We start from the raw sequence: 21,172 nt of genomic DNA, 5'->3' as shown, positions 1-21,172 counted from the left end.
TTTTTATGAAAACACTCTAGAGTGTCAGGCCACCAAAAAACACCCCTAAAACGTGTTTTTTTTTGTCAAGCTTTTGGGGATGCAAGTTGAGAGTGAACCCCCTGGGGCTTGATGATATCCAAATGAGCAAAATCAGCCATAATAGTGTTGTTGGTTGGTGAATTGTTCAACGTTATCGCGCGGCAAAATACGTAATACATTCATACAAGCTACATTGTTTACACTATAAATATCTATGTAGGTCTATATTTCCGATGCTGTCATTTGTAAACATATACATTACATTCACTAGCTTGGTAGTTATTTGTGTCAAAGAGTACGTTTTGCTATATTTGCTAGTGGTGCAACCTTTGCACTATGCTAAATTGAAAATGAGACTCATGATTAAAGACTTCAAACTCATTCCATCATTAATATAAAACTGCCAATGCGGCTCACAAATTTTGAAAACTTTTTAAATCACTTTTTCAATCATGAAAAGCTTATAGCTGGAAGAAGAAAACTACTACAATCAAAAATGCAAATTTTTATGACGCAGTGACAGCTGAAAAATCATGTTGGCAATTACGTACTAGAGACAGTCAAATTAAGGCTATATGAAATAGTCCACATAAAATATAACCATAGATATTTCAGTTACTAGATAGTTCAGTCCAGTTGTATTGGAATTTGTATAATAAAACAGATCGCCTGTAGACAGATCCAATTACACTAAGTTGATTCCTTGAATAGTTTGCGTTGTAATTAGAATCTCAGAAAGTTTAGCATGAATATATTGTTTAACCATGAAAAGAACATAGGCCTAGCTCTTCACAAATATGTTGCGTATATTATGGAGAAAGAAACATGAATATGCTCATAACATTAAATGACGAATATGAGCATTAAGGTATTTATTCTGCCATGTCAAATGTAATAGATTACCTTATGAATATGCTTACAGTGAATCATGAAGTGATACACATATTTTCACATCAGGGAATGAGGAATTTAGGCATACATATATATTCATGATATAACGGAGTAAAAACTATATGCAAAATAAAGTTTTTAGGTACATGTTATCAAAATGGAAAAACTACTTCTTTTGTTTGTAGCAATAAAAAGTTATCATCGTTAAATAGTAAGCAAACTGCTGAGTAATAAGCTAAGCTGACTTCTAAAGAATCATTAAAAGTTTGAATCAAAGCGCAGTAGGCATGGAACACAACTCAAGATATTCTTGTGTGTATAAGACATATATTTTGCCTACATCACTCATTTTGAACACGAAAACTAAAGGTCATGTCGTTCAAATCTAGAGATATTGCTAAGTATTAAAAATTTGATTACGTAGTATAAAATTATACAAAAAACATTATGTATTATGAGCTCAATGCAACAATATGATGAAGTTTTTAATACAAAAAGATGAAAGTACAAAGAATATCCTAAAATACACAACTGAGGCCTCCAAGTATCAATACAACTGATAAGTTTTAGTAAAGAATATCTAAAATCAAGCAATTCCATAATACTAATGTTAGCATGAAGAATCTTGACTTCTCAGTCATCAGGTTATTCTTTGGGGGCTTCAGATTCTTTTGTTGTTGGGTCAGTTAGCTCTGCAGATTGTGTGAGGGTTTCGCTTTCTTCGGCTGTGATATCCTGTGCAAGCTGCTCCTTTGGAGGTGGCACAGCTTCGGTTGATGTTTCACCTTTCTCTCCTGCAGAAGCCTCTCCATCCTTCGCTGTTAATATTTCTCTTTCCTTTGGTGTTGATGTCCCTTCAGCCTTCACTGTTGATGCTGTTCCTTCTTTTGATGTTGATTCCTCGTCATCCTTCTCAACAGATGTTGCCTCTTTCTCTACAGAAGAATCTTCTGTTGATGCCATGCCATCTTTTGACTCTTTCTTTTCTCGTTCAGCGCGTTCTTTCGCTTCCCGCTCCTCTTTTTCTTTGTCCCGTTTTGCCTGCTGGATTCTAATGAGCGCTCGTTCATCAGCTTCTTTTTTCATTCGAATTTCCCGCATTCGAATTTCATCTTCTCTCCTGATCTTCTCATCGAGAATTTTGTCATCTATAATATACTGTTTTAGTCTTCGCTCACCCTCCTCGTCAAGCACTTCTCCGCAATCAACCACCTGGATGGGTTTTTTAGCTATACCGTTAGTCTGACCTAATTCAAACATCTTGTCTAAAATATCAAATCCTTTTTTAACGATCCCGAATGCAACATGCTTTCCATCCAGCCATTCTATTTTGTCCGCAATTATGAAAAACTGACACATATTTTTGTTTCTTCCATTATTGGCCATTGACACAATACCTAAAACAAAAACATAGGATGTACATATAGTTAAAATACTAGGAAAAAAACAGCAACAACAACTCATCATACCGAACAAGTGCTTCTAAAACTTGTAAATCATGTTTCCATGTTAATTTTCGGTGTAGTTGCAAAATAGTATTTGTTTAGAGCTACATGGTTGTACTTAGCTGCACAAAAACCATTTCATATTGGTAACACATTGTTGGATATTTTTGTTCCAACAGCCAGCTAAGAGTTTATACATATAAGGTAAGGCCAAGAATATTACAGTATTACTGTTGCATATAGAATGTACACTAATTTGCCACAACAAAGATATGCTAAATATGAAATAATTGTAAACTCAATAAAATTACCTTCAAATGTAATTAATTTACTTTAATAAATTAAACCATAATGCACCTTAAAAGAAACACATAATGTATTGTTGGAATGAGAATTGTCATATCAGTAGGTAGTAGGCCTACTGCTTAATTTTAAACACGTTTGAAACCATTAAGCTGTCATCTTTAGAACTATCTGACTACAGCTGATTAACGGTGATTAACAGTTGTGACAACAAACTGTTACAATGATTATGAAACAACTATCTTATATCGTTAGATTTGTGCTCAAGATAAATTCAGATTTGCCTCCCTTTTTGAGACAGTATATCCAAATGCTGCTGCGCAATGCTTTCTAGGTTTACTTTTATTTAACAGTTTTTATTTTTCTAAATAATCTAACAAATGGAAACTAACTTTTTTGTTTATATAATATTTAAACACATTTAACTATGACATAATAAACAAACTGTCCAGCAATAAGCTTTACTGTCTTCCAAACAATCTACTAGCCAGATATATAGTTTGCATTAAAATGCAGTAGACCTAAAGTACTTAGCAATACACAACTAAGGGGACTCGGAAAGGTATGCAGATCCTACATCGTAGTTAGCAGCAATTTGAGATACCAAGACATAAGGTTTCATAACAACAGCAAAAACGAGAAACCAGATTGCAAATTGTTGCAAAAGTATTCTACAGGTGCGTATCTATTCCAAAGTAAAGCACATTCATTTGTCCTATAATTGTTTGAGCGAACATGTAAAATAGGGCTTTAGACTCTTACACCTTGAATCAAAAATTTAGTGCAAATTGAAAGAGGAAAACCTCTAATGATTGTCATACCTCGTCTATCATGCTTTACTGTAAAATTCTCATCTTCAAAGAAGTAGCCATACTTTGATTTACTACCAAAGGGGTTCAACCTAGAGAAGTCGCCCCCTTGACATATGAAGTTCGGTATGACTCTGAACTTGGTACCTTTGTATGAGTACCGCTCTCTCAATGACTTTTGCTCACAAAAATACCGAAAGTTCTCTGCTGTACGTGGAACAATGTCATAGAACAGCTACAAAACAAAAGAGAATATCTGATTGGCATTATTAGCAAAATATATAGAAATAATCAAAATGTGAGTAAACAGCATTATTCAGATACAGCTTTCCACGGAATTTGTGAAAAAAAGATGGACTTACGAAAAAAAAATTACTTTCTGCGTATGCAACCCCCTACCACCTAGAGCTGCTCAAGTGCGGAAACCTAAATGCTTCAAGTCTATTCTAGTTCGATGTCAGCATTATGCTGAGAAACCTTCTGGGAAATTGATAAACTAATAATAAAATTAACAGCTTAATGAATGTTCATCGTTTAAAATATGGAGAATGCAACCTCTTTCAACATAAGATTTGCTTGTTAAAGCCTGGTTCTCATTCCATCCTGAACAGTTGGTGGTGTGCCTGCGGCACCCAGGGAGGCTGTATATTCTCAGCACCTATGGTACCAGCAGTGATCACGCGATGAAGGAATTGTATGCTCTTAGACAACAGTATCTTTTATGGAATGAGTTAAGATATAACATATGTTTCCGGGTCAAGGTCATATTTTTGCACAATTTTTACAAATTTTTTTGCCAAATCCCTTATGGAAATCGTATGCGCAATGCATTCTGGGTGCGCTGGACGGTGTACAGTTCTCATTACCGGCGACATTCTGCAATCTACATCAGGGACTGTAAAAAAGTTCAACTCGCTGAGCTTTGCCAGCGGTGGCCGCCAGCAAAAAAAATTGCTGTCGGCCTGCTGGTTTTCAACAACCCTAGCAGCAACAGGTTGCACAACCGCCGCTTCTTACGATGAGGGGAGAACTGAGCTTGAGTTTCTATTAAAATTTTTATCAAAATGGTTTATAACCATTTTAATAAAAATTATGTAAACAATTAATCCGGCTCAATACTGGTGGCATCTATAATAAGCAAGCATTCTTTACAATGGGCATCGCTGTCACTAAAATAAATGGTTGATGCCACAAATTTGGTCTCGATATTATCCAGGTAAAAAGTAAGAAGTATAAAAGTGCCTGTTTCTTTCAAAACCATGTTTGACATAATAATGAGAAGTAAATTTGTAATCATTAGGTTTTAATCTTGTATGTGATTTAAATATATAGTGGCCAATAACAACACAACTTCTGCCTAAAATTACGTTATAAAGGAAGATATGCTGCATTTATTGAGAATTCCACAATTTTTTATTTTACAATATTTGTATATAGATTCATCAAAATAAGGCATAAGAATGTTTGGACAAGTAGAGAAATCAGAACAGAATTGTCTTCCTTGAACATCTCTGCTAAAGGAACACCATTGTGTGTTGAAGGCTACTAGATAAATCAGTGCGCTTTTTTAAATTTGTGTATTGCCAGACGAGTGGTGTGAATGTCTTTTAGAATTTCACTTTTTCCACTGATTGGTAGTGCTATTCTCTGATTACGCAGCAGTAGATTGCCATCAAGAGTGTGTTGTGAGTTTTTCTAGGCCCGTTTGTTTTGAGATTTGTTTCGACATTGGAGAAATAGGCTATCCACAGTTAATGAAGTGTATCAAAAATGGTAGGACTATGCTCTTATTCTGTTTGATTTCAAAATCATATATTTGAGATCCACCGGCCCTGGTACTGTAGATACAGTGGCTATCGTTATTTCCCAAAGGAGTCATGTGTCTTCAACATCTCGTTTCATTGATCAGGACTTTTTGGTTCAGAAGATAATCTATGTTATTGCATTTACGAATGAAATGCATGCATATGTTTGGGTTCGAAACAGTTGTCTCTGAATTTTAGATGTAAGGTGATTGACAGTTTTAGAGTTGAAGATAGTAAAAATGGCTTATGAAAGGTTTTAATTGTCATATCTGCAAATCCTGTAACTTACAATTCGAATCTAATGCATGCTCAAATTATTTCTAACACTTCTAGCTCTATAGGCACCCCGGTAGATTCAATGTAGGTTAAACTTCGTGATTTGGAGATGGCGAGTCAAATAAAATAGAAAACTCCCTTGTCCTTGGTTTGAGGTATAAAGCCTGATGACAATTGGTTTTTGCGTATCATACCATACAAGGCAAGAAGCTTTGGAGGGTTCTGTTACGATATTTTTTATAGCTTAGGTCAAACTGTGTCCCATGTCCATTTTTTGGTTCAGTAACATTCCTAGTGGCTGAGTTCAGAAATTTTAGTAATCACAAAAATGGCTGAAGTTCTGTGATATATGCAAGATTGGGCAACTTAAATATGTTCTGTATAGAGTCTGCTATTCAGGTTTGGATGCACATGTTGCTCACTGATGATATGACCAAGGAATCTCATTGAATTTTTACTAACAAAACATTTTTATGGTTTAATGTCATACCAGCATCTCCAGGGTTAGCCGATTAAAATCAAATGATTTAAATCATCCTAAAAAAACCATGTTTGATTTATTTTTTTTCAGAACTTTCTCATCTCAAAGGCTGTGATTGTATAATTGATTTTTAGCTGTGGTCAAAGTTTGAAACATTAACTAGAAATTCCCCTGTCATACAGCCCACGACCGAAGTGATAATGGAAAAAAGAAAGAGTACTGCTGGTTGTTGAAAAAGTAGTTGTCAGCAGGAATTGACAGAGTATAGTGTAAATGAGAGTTGTTCGAGATAATATAAAATACATTTGAGAGAGCATGACTCCAAAAAGGTGCAACTAACAATTTATTTTGAAGGTAAAGTTAGGTTGAAACAAGATATATATGAGTAATTGGTTAATTGTTGATATTACAGCTGTATTTGGTAGTGTAATATAAATAAATATATAAAGGTGAAAAAGTTCTATTTTAAAGTGTAAGTATAGAAAAATGTTAGGAATGTTGTGAATGGAAAGTATATGGGGAATGTAAAGTTGTATATAAAGTAATAGAAATGGAATAATGGTATATGATATAGAATAATGCTGTATATAGATTTATATGTAGGCCCTATATAAGTATATGTAAAGTATTTTGTATACGAACTAATAACAAAGGAAATATATAATAATAGAAATATAGAAAAGGAGACACATCAAGTGTTTAGAAAAAGTTCATAAAGAAAATAATAGAAATAGTTTTGTTAGATAAGTGCAGTGTTCTATTAAAGGTAGCGCAGTCTAGTCTCCTCTCTTTTACGTTGTAGGATTTGGTCATTGATAGCTAATCGAGTGATGCCCTCCCTAGCGAAGTTGTTAACAAGTAAGTCATTAATGTTTCGAACTCGAGAGAGGGAAGAGTATAGTTCATATTGGAAAAAGTTCGTTTCCTGTTACAACGGTAAAATATTGAGAGTTGGTTTGTGTGAGCCGATGAATAGTAACTTTAAGATCTTGAAATTGGATTTTACTGAAGGAGAGCAAATTTTTCAGTTTCCCTAATAATAGGGGAAAGTATAGTTCAGTAAAATCTAATCTCAAGATCTTAAAGTTACTATTCTCAATATTTTGCCGTTGTAACAGGAAACGAACTTTTTCCAATATGAACTATACTCTTCCGAGAGAGAGCAACAAATGATATTCCAGCGGTAATTTCGGCCATAGACTGGTGAAATGTGCACGTTTTTTTCGTGAAATGCGCACGGCTTTATGGTTCTACCATCTGTCGCACGGCTTTATGGACGTTTTGTTGGCCGGTCCTAATTTTGATTAAAAAGGCTTGTCAGGTTTTAATGGTGATTTTAGGCCAAATTAATCTTTCTAGTTATGTATAATCCGATCAGATGGGTAAGTTTTAGGATATTGTCGACACTTTTCAAAGACTTGGTAACATATTTAAATAGGTTTATATGTGTTTTGTATCATTATTATACTTAAACGACTCCACAGAAAAATGATTAAATTTTTTGATGGGATTTCGGTACAGGGTTTGGGTATGGCGGTTGATGGATACTTCTCGGGAGTTGTGTGCACATATGCATTTATCATAAAGCTCCCAAACACTCGCTTCGCTCGTGTTTGGTCATGGGAAATGGCTAAGCAATAGTTATTAAGTACAAATTTCTTTTGTAAGTGATGAGTGGCCAGGTTCTGGGTGCTGCTGTTTCAAGGGCTGGAATAGAGCATATGTTTTTAACATTTTGTATCATGCATTCCAAGCTTAGAAACAGGTTTGGTGTAAAAAGGCATTGAAACTTGCATCCATTTACAAGGTCCTGAACACCGGATACTGAATGCTGACATGAATTCATCCCCAAAAATGGGACTTATAGAGAGTCTACTGTGAATATGAGCTGCACAACTTGGTCAAAATAGAAACTTTTAATAAATTAAAGTGATGCAAAGTTGTTTTATTATGTTGCTAATGTTTTTATGTGGCACACTTCAAAAAAAATAAAATAATATTATGTTAATGGTAATGAAAAAAGCTGGTAATCGATGTTTTTAAAAAAATCCGATTTAAATAAAAAAAATCATGATTTTTTTCCAGCCCTGGGCATCTCTGAGATAGTTTGGCACCTTGTACACAAAGCCAGCATATATTTTTCCTCACTACATGTAATAATACTGTATACCAACACATCGTTTACATGACGTACTACATCATCGAGAATATCAAACATAAAAAGTTAAATACATACAAAGATTACCAAGTTGAACGAACATAAGTAATACAAGAGTTAGTTTTAATCTTAGTTCGTATCTTGCTTTTTGAAACATGAATTTAGCAAATACATTTTAATATAAGGCTTTTCGCACAGTGCGTCCCCCAAACGCATCGCTATATTAATCACTATATATTAATGTTACCAATGATATACAGTAGCATCAATGATATACCATTAGTATATTATTGATGTTACTAATTTACGACAGTGCAATAGTCATGCAAGCTTAAATGTTGGCAAATGACGACTGGTCATGAAAATCAGAAATAGTAAAGTAGACAAAAATCCCTAGATACCTTGAAAACCATTCTACCTTCAGGTACACCGTCAATGGTGATATCAAACCAAACATCAGGATTTTTACCCTCCATGAACGTCGGCATGTTGGCAACCCAAAATATTATCGTAAAGCGACAGTTTTAAGTTTAGGTGAGGAGCTGTTGAGAAACGAAACTTCCCAAACGATAACGCAACAATTTATCGCTTGCTAAAAGTAAACATTCGTAGCACGCCGAGCTAACACGAGTGTATTTACAACGCAAAACTAGGCAGAAAAATGACACTTTTTCCGCTTAGATTTTATCTAAACGACATACATTCGCGCAGTGCGCGTATAGGGGTCACACAAAGAGTCAGTCCAATTGACCTACCCATAGAATTATCTTTCACGGGAGATAACTCTGTGGCACTACCTAATACCGTAGTAGGCGCGGCATTGGCCTGTCTTGTCAAACTGTTGTTCTGCGGAGTTGTCCTCCCGTCGAGCGGGCGAGCAACACAAGTTTAGAGGTAAAAATTGACATTAGATATGATTAATTAAATTGGTGTTTTATAATTTTTCTTATACTGTGTGTATCAAAATTACATGTAAACAGAAAGTTAACAAACATTTGTGCAATAAAATCTAGACAAAATCAATCACAAAACCTCAACAGCCATTTGGTTTGGCTGTTGTGTTGCTCACTCGACGGGGAGACAACTCCGCAAAAACAACAGTTTGTCAAGACAGGCTAGTGCGGCATATAGCACATGTATACCTATCGACGTAGGTATGTCGAGGACAGCATATCGTTGAGGCAAGTTACAGGTATTGTGGAGTTGCTCCCAAAAACTTGTGTCCTACTGTGAGTGTCATTAGGTTTAATTCGCTAGTTGTTTACCAGTTCGTTATTAACAGAGCTGCTTTCAAATCACCTATTTGTATTTGAAATAAAATCAGGTAGAAACTGATTTGATTACAATCAAATAAATAAAACCTGTTCTTATAGAATGATATCTAATACATCAAAAAACTAGCCTGATGCACTCAATTCAAATCCCAAATCGCTAATTGATACTCTGAAAGAAATACCCACCTGGCTAGGCCCAGACTTGGATATTGGACCCCCAATCACCTGGTTGGTCAATTCGAAATACTCACCCTAAACACTGGGAGTTCCCTAGTAGGGCGCCCAGGTTTCACGCCCCTCTAAACATCCAATATGATTCAGAAGCTATAAAAATAATTTCCACTAGGCCTAGAGCATATGTATCTCCTATGTATCTAGGGGAACACCTAATCAGGCCAATCAATGAAAGAAAAAACTCACTAAGTTCAGAAAAACTTACTAAATTTTATTTGGGGTTCATTATAGATGTGGAAACTCTCCCAAAGTAGCAAATTAACTGACAGTGTTCCATGGTCTGGAAGCCTTCCTTAAAATGTGATTTTGGGCCGAGCCTAATTGGCCTTCGAGGGAGGGGGTATCAAACCAGGGAGCATGGATACCACTGATCCTGACTGTGTTAGAACAAAGAAGCTGGTGTGAAAAGTGCACGGCTATAAAATTGTTCCTGTATAAGTTAATAGTAATATCAAGGTATAACTATAGGAATAAGTATAACAAGACAACAATGAATATAGTACTTACTGCTGGTGTGATGCACAGACTGCTGGTATGACTCACGCATACTAGAACGCAATGGTGTATAAAAAATCTACCAGTTCATTATGGAGCCTTATAGTGCCCCGTTTTCCATGTTCTCAACCCGAGTTGTTGAACTTGGGTTGAGAACATGGTTACATACATAGTTTTATAGTACATCCATACATAGTTTAATTTCTATTAGCTAACGGGTGCTTGTCGGTGTACCATTGTTAATATAACCAGATCTATGGTTATGCTACCGTAATACCAGTATATTGCACTTTATATTTACACCGAGTTTATACTCAGTGTGAGTATCGGTTTACACTTGCAACTCGGTTTATCAACTCGGGTTGCAAACCTGGGACACTCTAATCCGGCCATACTAGTGCGTTGTAAACTCGAGTTCCTGGTAAAAGAAATAAGTTCTAATTTTACAGTACATACATAGTTTAATTTCTATTAGCTAACGGGTGCCTGTCAGTGTACCATTGTTAATATAACCAGATCTACGGTTATGCTACTGTAATACCAGTCTATTGCACCTTATATCTACAAACTCGAGTTTGTAAACTCGGGTTGTAATACTGGGCTTGCAACTCGGCTTATCAACTCGGGTTGCAAACCCGGGACACTCTAATCCGCCATAGTACATGCTAATGCAGACGGGATGTTAAGTTGCGAAGAACATTCCTTATCACAGTATATTATACATAAGGCAGCACAAATGCGGGTGTATTTTGAAGCTGCTGACGCACAAGTTGTTATATTAATCCTGAGGAAAAGAGAGAAGTTGCTTGTAGTTTCCTACCTCTATTTTGACCTGAATGAAAACATTTAATGTATATCTTATGTGAGCTTATAAAGCATGGAAGCTCTGCCCAGCCCACTTACACATCACATGATTATTAGCCTAACTAAAAGTGGCCAAAATAATTTTTGAAAGTATAAGAAAGGTGTAATTGTTGATGTGAAATCAGTATGAGTTTGAGTTCAAAATTGTCAGGTCTATCTACTATAATTGACCATTGGTTTGCGTTGAGCACATGATGCACAACAGAGTAATAGCAAATTTTGCATACAGTTTAACACAGGGATAATAGTATATTTTTTATTACCTCAATGACGGGTAATCATGTACACGGTGTTACCAAAGTTTATGCAATGTTTGCTATTAGTCAGGCATTATCTGTTTATCTACTACTGTATATAAACGGCAATCGTTGTCTGTGTGTGCGCGCACGTGTGTGCGCACGTGTGTGAGTGCGTGTGTGTGCGCGTGTGTGTGTCCGCCTTATAGAGTACCGTACTTTTCGGAATATTAGCCGCTACTAGGTATTTAGGGTGCATTAACGGGAATCTCTGGTTAGTATGCCTCTATACATAACCTATTCATCGTTTCAGTTCTCACACACAAATGACGTCACATTCTGTTAGTTATCTCTGCCTCTTTCCAGTGCCCAATGGTACCGTTCCGTTTTAAACAGTAAAGTTGCTGCCATGCTAAAAAACACCATCCTGAGTTCTGCGGCCTATACAAAGGTGTCTATACAGCTATACAAATGTACTAATCATTAAATAAAATAAATTAATGAGTAGTAATTTACATGTAATTAATATTTACTGCCAACGTATACCGAGAAGGTCATGTGAATGTTTGTTTCTTGGGGTCACTGGAAAAAACGGCGTTCTCACCTACTAAATTTATACATCAGGTGAGTACTTTAAAAGGAGAGTACTTCTCATTCAAAGTTGTATTGTCTATGAATTGCCACACCTCCAATGCATAACCCTTTCACTCGCGTTCGTGTACAAATTTAGCTATTGGCCTACTTCCAGCCATTTTGCCGATATTGCTTCATGATATGTATACAATATTGTTTCAAAAACGAGTAAATTCATAAAAGAATCTACTTCAGTGAAAGCGTTTAAAACGTTGGATTTGCCACTGTTTGTGATTGTAAACATGTTCATTTCCTTCCGCAGCCGAGTTACTTTTACTTTTTTTCAGCTACGAGTGCTACAGAACTACAGCTACTACAGAACTTGCACGGGTACTGCTACTGCGTTTTACCTACTAAATTTCTACTTTAAAAAGTTAAGTACTTCTCATTCAACGTTGTAGTGTATTGACTATGAATTGCAACACCACTACTTAATAACGTTGGATTTGCCACTGTTCGTGATAGTGGGACATGTTCATTTCCTTCAGCAGCTGAGTTACTAATTTTTTTACAGATACGAGTAGGCCTACTATAACTTACTACTACAGAACTTGCACGAGTACTCCGATTGTTGCCATAGGTGATGGTGAAAAGAAAGAGAGCAGCTGGTATCGACTTACTGTCACCCTGCTTTAGTCATGACCAGCTGTACATCGCCTGCTCAAAAGTAGGCACAAGCCAAAAACGGTTTATTCATACACCCGACAGAAAAACAAAAACTGTTGTCTATCCGCAAGTGTTGCGTTGAACTAACATTGTGTTATTGTTATGTCATGCTATGTTCTTCATGTTCTGCTATATCACATGCAGCATTTTCTAACATATTTTTCAGTATATAGCCTATATACAGTCAAACATGGATAACTCGAACTTCAAGGGACCGAGCAAAAGTGTTCGAATTATCAGAGCATTCAAGTTATCAGAGCACTGTCACAAGTCCATATATTTACTTATTTATTAGTAGATACATGTACATATACAAACTATAATATAAATCAAAAGCACAAATGGCTTGTTTCAAATTAAATGCTTCTAATGTAAAGTTTAAAACGTTTTCATGAAAAAGTATAGAGATTTTTCTATCACTTGAGATTGGTTTGTTGTTTGAGGTGATGTTATTGCCAGGACGTTTTTCAGATTGACATTGGCAAAACTTGATCGTTGTTGAAATTCTCAAAAGAAAAGACATTTTTTTCTTTTGGGGTTTTACCCACCATCAATTTTGCCGTTTTTTCTTGAAGTTTATGCAGATTACTTTACTTTACCTGGGATTCGTTAAGAGCAACACTCCGAGGCAGTTCAATTAGAAGTTTTACGAGGTTTTACGGTACATTCTATATCACTCACGCTTTTTTAATAGATACTTATTGAATGTACACACGTATTCTGTGTTTAGGTCAAACGATGAATAGTTTTTTGTAGCTCAAACAACGTATACGTTTAATTACAACATTTTTTAAGACGTTTTAAACATTCAACATTCCGACGTTGATTCAACACGGAATCAACGTCGGAAAACTATTCATCACGGGCTAGCCGAGTCACGCACGCAAAGATTTTCGCCACGCACATACAAAACAACATGCGATTTTTGTTTTGTATGTGCGTGGCGAAAATTCTTGCGCGCGTGACCCGGCTAGCCCGTGCTATTCATCGTATCGCTGTATAAATCAAATTTCACCAAACTTTTAGAAAAGTCGTTGACAAAAATATTTTGCCGATGGTGGTAATAACGACGCTTATGAATTACGAAAAGATGAAGTTTACCTCTATGGCTTTGAATAAAGTGATTTTCTAAAGCGAAAACAACCGTTTCGGTAGCTGTTGGGCAAAAAAACAGTTCGAATTAACAGTGTTGAATTCGAGTTATCTATAGCAATTTATCATTACGTGGGAACGGACCAAAGGAAATGTTCGAATTAACCATTTTTTCGAGCTATCCGTGGACGAGTTATCCATGTTTGACTGTATTTTCATGCATTCGTTTTCCTTATTGTATCTCAAAAAAAGGCTATCATGTTGGCGTTGTTTTATTATTGTAAGGTGCTAATGTTGTATCTGCCTTGATATCATACTGTCTGTGCTGGTATACATATAAATCTTATCGACACAACCTCATTACTGTTTGTATATACCATGTCAAAACACAGGCTATAGACGAAAAACTGGTGAGCCATGATTAGTGTTTTAAGCATGTAGAAGTCTTCATTCAATCCATGCTGGCAATAGCAAAATAGTTTGTATAATTTTTTAAAAGATGCAAAATTTTTCAATACTGCCAGTTTGAAGAACTTCAGTTTGCCTAACAATGTCAATTTCATTATCAGTTTCCTGTACACAAATAGGGCAACGCTGATTTGAGTGGTTTGAGACTGATGCATTGTAGATTAGCTGTAAAACGTATTGCAGATTTCCATTGTTCTCCCAACATTATTGACATATATGACTGCATACGTGTATGCATAGTGTGATCAGGGCAAAAAAATTCAGTAAACTGCATATTTGGAGTTGTTTTACAGTATGAAAGACAACTCTCAATAAAGCTCTTGCTGTACATGAATCTGTTCCTGTGGATGGGTAATGCAGCTAGCAGTTTGAGGCTGTGGCGTCACTCGAGGATGTGCGGGAGACCTTTTTTGCCCCAAGTGCAGCGAGAGTCTCCAGGCGCGGCTTTCCGGATGAATGAGTTGGTGAGTGCAAGGCGATTGAGTGCTAGGCGATTGATTGCGAGGTGATTGATTGCGAGTGCGAGGCGATTGGTTGCGAGGCAATTAATTGCGAGGCGATTGGTTGTGAGTGCGAGGCAATTGATTGTGAGGCGAGGCAATTGATTGCGAGGCGAGTACAAGGCGATTGAGTGCGAGGCGATTGATTGCGAGGTGATTGATTGCGAGGCAATTGGTTGCGAGGCGCTTATATGCGAGGCGATTGGTTGCGAGGCGATTGATTGCAAGGCGAGTGCGAGGCAATTGATTGCGAGGCGAGTGCAAGACGATTGAGTGCGAGGCGATTGATTGTGAGGCGAGTGGGAGGTGATTGCGAGGCGAGTGCAAAGCGATTGATTGCGAGGTGAGTGCAAGAGTGCGATTGTCAACTGCTCGGCGGGTAAGACTGGTCAGCCGAGGCGGGGTCTCGGCGGCAGAAGTGCGCGACCGTCAACTGCAAATATAGACGGGTATGAACGGATGCATGAATCTAGACACATGAATCTAGAATATTTACTAGATTTTACATGCGTCTAGCTGTAAAATACATTGCAGATTTCCATTGTTCTCCCCAACATTATTGGCATGTATATGTGTATGCATACACTGATCAGGACAACAATTTCAGTAGGCTACATATTTGGAGTTACAGTCAAACATGGATAACTCGTCCACGGATAGCTCGAAAAAATGGTTAATTCGAACATTTCCTTTGGTCCGTTCCCACGTAATGATAAATTGCTATAGATAACTCGAATTCAACACTGTTAATTCGAACTGTTTTTTTGCCCAACAGCTACCGAAACGGTTGTTTTCGCTTTAGAAAATCACTTTATTCAAAGCCATAGAGGTAAACTTCATCTTTTCGTAATTCATAAGCGTCGTTATTACCACCATCGGCAAAATATTTTTGTCAACGACTTTTCTAAAAGTTTGGTGAAATTTGATTTATACAGCGATACGATGAATAGCACGGGCTAGCCGGGTCACGCGCGCAAGAATTTTCGCCACGCACATACAAAACAAAAATCGCATGTTGTTTTGTATGTGCGTGGCGAAAATCTTTGCGTGCGTGACTCGGCTAGCCCGTGATGAATAGTTTTCCGACGTTGATTCCGTGTTGAATCAACGTCGGAATGTTGAATGTTTAAAACGTCTTAAAAAATGTTGTAATTAAACGTATACGTTGTTTGAGCTACAAAAAACTATTCATCGTTTGACCTAAACACAGAATACGTGTGTACATTCAATAAGTATCTATTAAAAAAGCGTGAGTGATATAGAATGTACCGTAAAACCTCGTAAAACTTCTAATTGAACTGCCTCGGAGTGTTGCTCTTAACGAATCCCAGGTAAAGTAAAGTAATCTGCATAAACTTCAAGAAAAAACGGCAAAATTGATGGTGGGTAAAACCCCAAAAGAAAAAAATGTCTTTTCTTTTGAGAATTTCAACAACGATCAAGTTTTGCCAATGTCAATCTGAAAAACGTCCTGGCAATAACATCACCTCAAACAACAAACCAATCTCAAGTGATAGAAAAATCTCTATACTTTTTCATGAAAACGTTTTAAACTTTACATTAGAAGCATTTAATTTGAAACAAGCCATTTGTGCTTTTGATTTATATTATAGTTTGTATATGTACATGTATCTACTAATAAATAAGTAAATATATGGACTTGTGACAGTGCTCTGATAACTTGAATGCTCTGATAATTCGAACACTTTTGCTCGGTCCCTTGAAGTTCGAGTTATCCATGTTTGACTGTACTTTACAGTATGAAAGACAGCTCTCAATAAACCTTATGCTGCACGTGAATCTGTTCCTGTAGGCGGGTAATGCAGCTAGTGTCTATATAAATCTCAGTGTCCGTTTGTTGTGTGTCCAATTATGAAAATAAAGTTTTAGGAATAAAAAGACTGCTTCGCGCTGGAATTCAACTGAGAAACCCGAGTTCTGCAGACAGGCGAGCTATCCCCTACACCGCAAAACCTAATTGCCAAACTATAAAATACCTGTACAGACTTATTACACATGCCATTAGTTAAATACCCATGCTTTATCTAGCATACTTGAACTGATTTACTGAAAGAAAAATTTCACTGGAAGAAAAGTACACGCCCATACTTTTCAAAACTGCTCTAAATATATGTATACACTAGTAGTAGTTGATATATAGAGAGATACTAGTTGAATGTCCGAGTAATAAAAAAGTCTTTGCACACAAAACTTATTTGTGTTTAACATATACAACATTTACCATTCTAACTTTTAAACTTCATAAAGAGAAAAGTTTTTTTGCGCAGTTCAAATTAAATTAGGAGTTAAAATAAACAATGAGTATACGAAGACACTGTATAAAAAGGTTATTGTTGCTGCAGAAACTCGTCAGATTGAAAGTTGTGACGGGTGATACTAGTAGGCACCTCTCGATGCTGTTATAAATGTAAAAATTAAATATCAAACTTTCTTTGTCTGATACTTTGTTTGACCAAATGGAGAGAGAATGTAGAAGCAATTCCTACTCCGGACACCCATACAATTGTCCATGTAAAAAGTATTTCGCTCTTAGAGCTTTACCAAAACCAGAAATATGAGTGTAACGGCACATTTGAAATTGAAACCGCACATTTGAAAATCACAAATTGAAAAATAGGTGATGGTAAATGAAATTAGCTTTAAAAACGCAAAAGGTAATATTAAGTAATAATAAAAAGTGCACATTTGATGTGTGCAATCGCAAAGAGGATATACAGGATATGGTAAGAGTGATAAAATGTAAAGAACGGCCTTGTGGTTACGCACGTTTTTTTCATCACTTGATTGAACAACGATGTTATATATTGTACTGCATACAAGTAACGGCAATGAGTAAATAATAACTGAAATATTTCTTTCCTTGATGTTATATCACTTACCTGTTGCCATTAAACTTCAGAAACAAAAAATTTGAAAAATTTGATCCAGATAAAGAATTGAAAGATGCCTTGAATGCATTACAAATTCACTTTTACTCATTTTTTTTACTTTCAGAGTAGACGTTGCAGGAATTGACCTGAAAGCAAATGTCGATAGCATTTGTCTCGTTTTCATTTTATCATATATAATAAAAATGTTTCATTAAATATAAAATAAAGTTACTATATCTAGAATGGTTCTACCACTCTAGATACAGTAACTCCACACATTATTATAATAGTATAATAGCAGTTCACCAATCATTATTATATAATGAGTAAGTATATTCTGAGATGGCTTCCATTATTATTAAATAAAGTAGCTGTGAATCACAAATCTCCTTTAAGTAATCATATAAAAACAAGATATCTAAATTAGCAAAAGGTAAGGACATCATACAGATAAATAAATAAATTTAACTTCTGCCATTACTTCAACATTTCGCGATTGATTTTCCTCGATGAAAATATCGTTCAGAGGCCACAGTACCTGGCATTAGGCTAGTTATTAGCCTAATGCCAGTTACTGTGGCCTACTAGCCACTATTAAACCTACTAGCCGCTAGTAGGTTTAATACTTTTTTATAGATCTGGAACTACTTATTTGAAAGCAGTAAGTTTTATATTATTTGAAAGCCAAGAAAGTAATAGTACTGTATCAATTAATTCAACGAATTTTATAATGGGAGTAAATGTGCATGTGTAGTTGGCATCAAATCACTCTAAATGTCAAATTATTATAATTTATGGACACGCCCAGATACAACATTCATTGGAGTTTGTATTCAGACACGGTGTTAAAAGTTAAGTGTGATACGGTGAGTTTCTTAATAATATCACACCAGTGGTATGTTTATCAAAAACTCAGTAAGCAACAGATCACTGGTACATTTGTTCAAATTCAAAACGCAACTGATTAGTCCATGTACATAGTCTAACACAAAGTCATTGCATCAAGCATGACGTAATGTAAGCATTGCAATAGTCTGTACATTCTACATAGGCAATAGGCAATACATTCTACAACAACATAAAAGAAAGAAATATAAGTACATGTATCACAAGGTGATTGTTTCAGTTCGAGTAGCGAACTACTATACAAAACCTAAATTACATACTTAGAGTTACCTATATGATTTAGGAGTTACAAGATCATGAAGTATTGCAAAGCAATGATGCAATATTACCTAAAGGAAGTCCTGCTTCCTGGAGTACTTTACTCTAGTTAGCAGAAGTATTTAGTAAAATTGGCAATATAGGAATTGTTTCCGAAACTACATCTGCCTGCTCTCTCCCTCTCTATGGCAGGAAGGTGGGAAAGGAGGTGAATAAACTCTCTTCTCTCAGAGATTTAGGACTTCTTGGTGTGCCGTTTTGGGTGAATTTTGCTTGCTCTATATCGTTCTGGTTGAGTCAACCCTTGGTTAGCTATTTACTACAGGCTCTGTGGGCTTCGAGCAGCCAATCACCTGGCTTGGCGCTTCTTCCCTGCTTTCCCTCTTTTGATTTTCCCCTCCTTTATAGTTTCCTTGAGTCATTGTTGAGTTTTATCAGCAGGTTGTGTTTATTTGCACTTCTTACCTAATGTCTTACGCAACAACTTTTTTAGGGCTATCGCAGTAAGCGGTCAAGGCTTCCTGATGTTGGACTCAGCATGGTAACACACAAAAGTTAGACTGTTCGGCAACAAATTTGCCAAAATTAGCTATACATGTAACTCAAAACTATTAGTAGTAAAATTATGAAATGAATTATACAGCAATCCTCATCCTAAGATGTTGCGAGTTAAGAGCTGTCATTCCACCAAAGGCAAATTTTAAAGTTATTAACATGCCAGTTGCGATGATTGTGTTGGTTAGCGCAATAATAACAGTGCGAATAATAGGAAGATATAGCCACGCTCTAATGGTTTCAGAGTAGGGCTATTCAGGCATGGTTTCCTACATGGCCTAATTGTCCCAATTAGGCCACATAGGAATCAGCTTTGCTCAAGGCTCAGACACCCGATTTGCAGTTGGCTAATGCTCATATAATTTGTCGACTAACTCCCAATGATATCCATACATGTTTTGGAAGCTGATGATACTTATATCTCAGACATTTGATGTTTCACAACATGAATATCTAGGACAGTAATAACAACCTAATCTCTTACAAGCGTGCCCAATTATAGCACATAGTATGATCAAACCCAGCAGATCGCAGTCAAGTAGAAGCATATATTTAACAAATGACTTGCTGTTACCAAAGCATTGCTTCATAAAAATGTCACAAAATAACATAAAGGAGATATGCACAAATGTAATGCGTTACAACGGCTCATGAACCAGAAAATTGGTTGCAGGGTAAAAGAAAATGAGAAATGCAATGCCGGACAGATGTGAAAAAGAACAATTAGCATTGCCCTGATGCAGTAATGGTAACTTTCTTTGATGTTGAACCATCTTGGCTGCCAACACCTTCCATTGCCTTCACCACCTCGTATCCTTGAACGACTTTGCCAAAAACAACATGTTTGCCATCGAGCCATGGAGTGTTACCAGTGCAGATGAAGAATTGAGAACCATTAGTATTCTTGCCAGCGTTTGCCATGGAGAGGCAACCTTGAAAAAATATGCAAATACACATAACAAAAAATAATCACATTTCACTATATTATAATAAATACAATGAAAATAAATAATTCTCTCTGAAGGTGGAAAATTCCACAAGCATTACAGCATATTAGTGGTCATCATAATGCAACACTACCTGCTCCAGAGTGCTTCAAAGCAAAATTCTCATCTTCAAACTTGTTTCCATAAATGGACTTGCCGCCAGTGCCATTATGGTTGGTGAAATCGCCACCTTGGCACATGAACCCGGGAATAATCCTATGGAAGGAGCTTTTGGCAAAGCCAAATCCCTTTTCTCCAGTGCATAATGCACGGAAGTTCTCACAGGTCTTGGGAACGACGTCATTGCGAAGCTACAATATAATAAGGTAGCTAAGTCCGGGCGAACTTATAGGATAGCTTTACTCTCCAAAATGAGGATCGACAGTGTTCTATCATTCAGTAATGATGAAATAAGCATATCTGAAACCACGAGAATCGCACACGTATCTTACTCACTTAAATATATGCCACTTCCTATAAACTTGACCGCAGCCTTTTACCCAGAACTATCATGACACGAGGGTATTACCAAAAGCTGAAAATCACTAAAGAGTTCTATGCACTGTAACAATGTGATAACGCTATAGCATACTGGTTCCTCCTGAGACCCTCTACTTGCACCTAGTAATTTAGAGCGTAAATAGTCTCAGAAGTACAAGTCTATTCAAAAAGTGATAAGGAAACAAAGATGAGTCACAGCTAACGAGTGTTTTACTAGCCGAAATTAATCATATAAACCACATACCTCCATTGTTATTCTGCCTGCATTGTTTCCACCAATACTGATATCAAAGTAGACTTGGACGAGAGACATGGTGTCGCGAATTTGATCAATTTGTTAATAGCACAACCTACTATGGCGGGAACCTCAGGAAGAAAGAAAGGTACTACTTTTCATTGACAAAATTCTACCGCAGTGTGCATT

General features: G+C 36.4%; 2 protein-coding genes across 3 annotated transcripts; both read right to left on the bottom strand.

Annotated features, from left to right (window-relative positions):
* Window positions 1-862: 862 nt before the first annotated feature.
* Window positions 863-8,816, bottom strand: LOC137385971 (uncharacterized). Of its 2 annotated transcripts, none has more exons than XM_068072605.1 (3): window positions 8,591-8,816; window positions 3,482-3,704; window positions 863-2,309 (listed from the first exon to the last, which is right to left on the bottom strand). In XM_068072605.1, the coding sequence occupies exons 1-3, from the start codon at window positions 8,675-8,677 to the stop codon at window positions 1,558-1,560; spliced, it is 1,062 nt and encodes a 353-aa protein (XP_067928706.1). In that variant the 5' UTR covers window positions 8,678-8,816; the 3' UTR covers window positions 863-1,557. The 2 variants fall into 2 exon arrangements, with proteins under 2 accessions (XP_067928706.1, XP_067928707.1); XM_068072606.1 differs by having other exon boundaries at window positions 8,608-8,787.
* Window positions 8,817-19,789: 10,973 nt separating this feature from the next.
* Window positions 19,790-21,149, bottom strand: LOC137404826 (peptidyl-prolyl cis-trans isomerase-like). The gene is made up of 3 exons (XM_068091055.1): window positions 20,993-21,149; window positions 20,342-20,558; window positions 19,790-20,193 (listed from the first exon to the last, which is right to left on the bottom strand). Exons 1-3 carry the CDS (start codon window positions 21,059-21,061, stop codon window positions 19,985-19,987), a joined length of 495 nt encoding a protein of 164 aa, XP_067947156.1. The 5' UTR covers window positions 21,062-21,149; the 3' UTR covers window positions 19,790-19,984.
* Window positions 21,150-21,172: the final 23 nt, after the last annotated feature.

The sequence above is a fragment of the Watersipora subatra genome, chromosome 1 (genome assembly GCF_963576615.1).
Source record: "Watersipora subatra chromosome 1, tzWatSuba1.1, whole genome shotgun sequence".
Taxonomy (NCBI): domain Eukaryota; kingdom Metazoa; phylum Bryozoa; class Gymnolaemata; order Cheilostomatida; family Watersiporidae; genus Watersipora; species Watersipora subatra.
This window is presented reverse-complemented; position numbering and strand designations above follow the sequence as displayed.